The sequence below is a fragment of the Condylura cristata genome, unplaced genomic scaffold (assembly GCF_000260355.1).
Source record: "Condylura cristata isolate star-nosed mole 26May11 unplaced genomic scaffold, ConCri1.0 scaffold00023, whole genome shotgun sequence".
NCBI lineage: Eukaryota > Metazoa > Chordata > Mammalia > Eulipotyphla > Talpidae > Condylura > Condylura cristata.
In genome coordinates, this window is record NW_004567124.1 from 10,913,594 (window position 1) to 10,919,593 (window position 6,000).

General features: G+C 33.8%; 1 protein-coding gene across 3 annotated transcripts in view; it reads left to right on the plus strand.

Moving 5' to 3' along the window:
* Nucleotides 1-6,000, plus strand: part of ICE2 (interactor of little elongation complex ELL subunit 2) — a 47,930-nt gene that overhangs the window by 30,647 nt on the left and 11,283 nt on the right. For all 3 annotated transcript variants that reach the window (XM_012728812.1, XM_004687724.2, XM_004687725.2), the window contains one exon: nt 3,001-3,130. In XM_012728812.1, the coding sequence (XP_012584266.1) occupies nt 3,001-3,130 (130 nt within the window). The remainder of the gene's footprint in view (nt 1-3,000; nt 3,131-6,000) is intronic.

Genomic DNA, 6,000 nt, shown 5'->3' on the forward strand with positions numbered 1-6,000 from the left:
AGAATGTATGCTCCCTAGGAATCATGTCCTGTTCATCTGGTTTTTCCAAATGTTTTATACTATAGCAAACCAATTAGAAGTTACTGAAGAAAATAAGAAAGTTGCAGCACTAGTTTGAGAAATTTTAAAGAGTACTATTTATACTCTAGGTAAGACTGCATCCTCATTAATGTTTTACTACCTTACAGCCAACTTGTTTAGATAAAACTTTTAAATACTTGGAATTTTCTTGAACCTTCAATGTGCAACACCTCACCTCTCTTGTTTTTACTTGGTTCTTCAGTTCTTTGTTACTAGAGTTGAGATTTTCGTTTCTTATATAATTTATCATTCATCAAAACTGATTAATAGGAGGAAAACTTAAAACAAGTGTTCTCAAATGATGGAATCAAATGAAGAGGGCCAGTTTGAGGCATATGATGAAGCTGGAACTTACTGACTACTATATTTTTTGGTGAAATCCAGATCATGTAATTTTGAATGATCTGATATTACTTGTTACCGTCTTTCTTAGCTAAGTTCTCCAAGAGCTTTAGTTCAAAATTTAGCTTTTGTTCAATTATTTAAAATTTTATATTGTCATTCGAGGTCCAGAAAAAGGAACCCTGAGGTGTTTGAATGTAGAAAAGAATAGAATATATCTAATGAGATCAACGACAGCACAAAGCTATGAAATACCTGTTTAGAAATATGTGTTAAAGTTTTTATAAAGATTATATGAAAAGTTAGAAATTAGAGAATGAAGAAAAGCTTCCCTGGGTCTCCATTATGAAACAGGGGGTAAAAGTCTCAGCGTTATCACTCTGTCCCCAGCCTCTGAAGCCTGGGTTGACACCATGGCCCAGCAGACCTCTCCTGTCTTGCACACAGCTCCTCTCAGCAGTGTATTTCAATAGATCTGCCTGTTTTGCTCCCCAATCTCTCTAGGGAATGCTCTTACTCTCCCACCCCCACACCTCTGGCCTATACCCCAGTTCCTGTATGCATAAATAAATAAAAATAAGTCTTTAAAAAAAAAGCTTTCTTGGGGAAATTAGAAATTAGGATCTTCCAATCAAGAAAGAAAAGAAATAGCGAATTTATTTTTTTACATTATGAAAACTACCTAAAATTCCACTTTAATTTTGTAATACTAAGATAAAATACTCAGAAGTTTCTTTCCCCTTACTTCCTGGAGATGGCAGTAGAATACATACAGAAAATAAAGCTAGATTCAGGAATTAGTTTTATAGTTAATGTCAGTATTAAAGAAATTACCTCCAAAGTACTTTTCAGAAATATTTTTTTAAAGAAATCTAAGATTAGCTGCTATTCATTTCTGTTCTAAAGTGGGGGTAGGGGGAACTTCTTTATCAATTACACTTTTTCCAGTTCTGCTGTAAATTGTGTCCTTAAGCAAATGTCCTAATCCTTTGAACCATTGTTTCCTTTTAACTCTAGCTTCTATTTGCCCTAAATTTAAGCAACTGTAAGTCATAAGCAGGTTTTCAGTTGCTAAAGAATTAAATGCTCTAGCAATAAGATTATTCTAATTCTAATTTAATTTTTTAATTGATCAGACATTGTAGGGATCTTATTACTTGGAGTTTGGACTCCTGGGACAAAAACTTGCTAAAAAACTAAACCTGATCTTTACCTGAGATTCTGCACTAACAAGATTATCAGTTCATTCATGTGCACTTTGAAATTTAAAAATACTGCTTTGGAATTACACATATACAGAGGTAATCATAACAGCCACACTTGTTATTTGAAAATTTTTTAAAGATTTATTTATTATGCATACAAGAAAAGCTGGGGTGCAGGTGGTGAGAGGGTTCACCAGAGCCAGACTAGGGAGCAGAACAGGTGGATCCACTGAAATACACTGCTGAGGGTAGCAGTGGGTGGAGATAGGAGAGAGTCCCCTCCCTGGCCTGGGATCCATCTTGTGCTGCAGTGGCTGTACATAGCTTTATAGTGCTGTGACTTAATCCTTTGTGTCACCAGGGAGGCCCCGTTAATATAAATTTTACTAGCTTTGAATTACTCTTACCTCCACCATTGTGCCGAGCCCGTAATTTTTTTGCCACTTTTGGAATTCAGAATTCAAGAATTGTGAAATATATATGGGACATTTTCATTTACAAACAGTGATAGCATAGCATAACTTCAAATGTACTAACTAGCCAATTCCATTCCTTAAGTAATGTGTTTCTCCTATAGTTGTAAATGAAGGGGTACCATTGAGAATAGAATTGTCTTTGACAGAAATAAGATGTGAGCACAGTAGACATAATTAACATTGGATTACTTCATAAAACTATTTCCTTACGTATGTTCCTTTAGACAAATAATAGTTATGAACATTTTACTTAATCTAGTTAGTGACTTGACCAGTAAACTCTAAATGAATAGGTTATCAGACACTTAGTATCTTGAATAAAACCTTTGTATTAATGAAGCAAATGACAATCACAGTTGTCAGTGCAGTAATAGTGGTCATACAGTTACAGAATGAAAACAAACTGCTCAGAGTATTTGAGCCTGAGAACATTGTGACTATTCTTTACAGGGGCAGAAACTTTTTATTCCTTTGAGAATTATTAGTGTATATTATAATTTTTACTTTTTGATGTCCATCTTTGAATCTTTGAACATCAGTTAATGACCATGGCCTTGTTCAAAGAATTCTGCTGTCACTCACATTCCCTAACTGAAATAAACTATATGCCTCTGTAGGTATATTGATTTTGGTTGAGGAGTGAAGTTGTGTTTGGTGCAAGATTTCTTACACATTCACCTCTGCCTCCCTTCCCTATGCCAGCCTGCCCCTCATCTACCAGGATTGTATTCATCAGATTCAAATGTATTCATCTTTCTGTCTGAATTCCACTGTATTGCAAAGGATGAAATATGATTTCCTTAAAACATTTTCAAAGTAGGAAAGCTATTTAGGCAGATGTATTTGCTGTTAACAATAAATAATGGTGCTTTGAAAAGTATAACATTGTGTTGTAGCAATTTCCAGTTTATGTACTACCAAAAGTGGAGTATCAAGCCTGTTATGGAGTTGAAGCTCTGACTGAAAGTGAACTTTGTCGCTTATGGACTGAAAGTCTGTTGCATTCCAACTGCTCATTTTATGTTGGTAAGTTAGTTACACGGGAGCATAGCTCTTGTTCTTTTGTTTTGTTTTGTTTTAATTCTCATGTGAATACACACTTTAATATTCAGTTGTAGATATTTTTCATTCGCATATTTTGTTTTCAGTTTCCTGACTGTACTGACATTCTGTTCTATTAAAACATCCTTCCTGCTCCTGAGTTAAGTGTTGAGGTAGGACTAGTGATAAAAAAGTGGTTTAATTTTGCTCATCCTCTGTTCAATATAATCAATGTTCAACATAATAATTTTACTTAAAAATTTTTAAAATAATGTAATTAAAAATGTAGGTATTTTCTTATAAACTTTTATAGTGTTATTTAATTGTTTAATTTAAATATTTTGAAATTTTCTTAAAATTATTACATTTTAAAGTGAAATTCTACCTCAAAATGGTTTTTTGCCCTTTTTTTAGTGGTGGTAATTAGGCAGATTTAATTTGTGTAGGCGGGGTTCATTTATATTAAATTACCTCACATAATGGATTATTTGTTAATAATTGATATTGTTACCCTCTTGTTTGAATGTCTAATCTTATATTTATCAGTTCATCCCCTACATCTCAGTCCATCCCTACCATCTCAAGCTGCCCCTTCATGAAGTCATTTCCTTCTTTGATCTCTCATATGCATTATCTTTTTATTGTTCTTATGATTGTTACTTTCAACTTTACTGACCTCTTTTATGTTTATCCCATCTTCCCATTAAACAGTAAGTTCCTAAAGGTTAAATTCTGATAAAACTTAGTATTCTCATAGTGCTTAGCATAATTCCTTGTAGGCAATGTTGTGATTGTGGATTGTTATTTTTGTTTTAGTTTTTCTTGTTTAATCAAAAAATGATACTCAGAAATTTTTTCTGTATTTTTGGTTAATTGATACTTTTTGTCTTCATACTTATTTTCTCTGTATAACCCAAAAAGGAAGTGACTGATTGCACTGCCTGGTGGCACACTAATCCCCTCACCCTTCATTCACACTGACAGAAGTTTGCTGCAGTGGCTTTTAGTCAGTAACCAAGGCTTCAATTTTTCTTTTTCTTTTTGTAGTTATTATTACTCTTAAATAAAAATGTTCTAACACGAAGGAAGTATGTGTGTTGTATGTATATGTGTGTGTATGAAATAGTATTTCCAACTCTCTCACTTATGAAGTATATACTGTGAGTCATCAATAAATAGTCTTTTTGTAATATTTATATAAGGACTAGGGTGTAGGCCAGAGATGAAGGGGATGAGAATATTCACCAGAGCAGAGTGGGGAGAGAGTAGAACTGAAATACACTGCGGAGAGGAGCAGTAGGCAAGAAAGGAGAGGGCTGCGATGCTATGTGGGTCAGCTCCAGGCCGAGGATCAAACTTGCACTAGAGTGGCTGCAGCTAGCTTTGCAGTGCTGCACTTTAACCTGTTGTCCCACAGGGAGGGATAAATAAATAAATCTTTAAAAATAATTAAATTGAAAAAAATTCCCAAAGTAAAGTCACGATTTATGTATCTACCTTTAAATCTTCTAGTATGTATCAATCCTATATGGTTGATAGCTAGATAGTCCTTGCTTTGGTCAGTTCTTATATGTACAAATTTCACGTTGGAGGGTGTATTAACTGATTAATTGCATAAAGTAACTTGCACACTTTTCAATTCATAAATGACTGCACACATAGCCTGAATATCATGATAGGTGACCAATCATGTTACTGTTTTCAGTGTCAGTGATTTGTCACTCTGCACTTGTTCATTAATTTATACATAGTATTAGTGTACATATACATAATATGTAGTTGTGTGCTCTCTTTGCCACTCAGTTATAAATTAACATTTCACTAGAGTAGATCATCAAAAGAGGGAGCTAGCCAAAGAGATTAAAGTACAGAAGAGAAGCAAAAAGTGTACTGCTACAAGTGAAATTTGAATGAACCTAATGGAGTTTGAGAAAAAAAATAGCTAACAGTGGAAATGTTGACACTGCTGCTATTTAAGACACTCTTGATAGCCCACTAGTAGATTGTAGTGGATGCAAACTCATTGACATAAATGAGGAAAGTAGATGTGACATAAAGGATGAGTAATTGATACTGGCATAATAAGATTTTACATTAAAGGGATTCTTGGTGATATTTCATGCTATTGAAAGTGTAAAGAATACACTGTTTGGGCTGATTCTAAATTAGAAAGGAGTAGAACAATTCACCAGGGCATAGAAAAAAATCCTTGCTTCCTATCATAAGTTGTAGCAGAAGATGGCAAACTCTGTTCAAACTGTTCTTGATAAGTTTAGTAACCAATTTGTGTCCTTTAATTCTCAGTATTTTAAATTAGAGTATACTAAATATTTTTACATTCCCCTGTACATTTGTAATTGTTGGAGAATGTTTTAATAAATTTTAGAAGCAATGGAACAATATAATTTTACTAATATTTATTAAAATTACTTGTGTGGTTTCTGTTTATGTGATTATTTTACCACCCCACAGTGTTTGAAAAAAAAGGACTACTTGTGTGTGTATATTCTTTTACATGTGGTTGTGTGGGAGACATATATGTGTAAGAAAAGCACATGTATATAAAGACTTCATATTATATAAAGGCTTTATTTGTACTGGATAAAGTAGTGTTTTCCACCATTGGCTCATGTAAAAAATATATGCATCATTCACTGTGAGATACCAAGTTGATTTCTCGTGGCTGAAGGGCAGTGGCCAAAAAGATCTTGCCCTCCCAAGCCTTGCTCAACTGCCTAAGGAGAAGAGATAAATAAAGGCATACATACAAGTCATTTGAAACTCACAAGTAAAAAATGCTTCAATGTTTATAGAAGTATAAACTCTTTGAGAAGGCAGGCCCTCATTGCACTTAG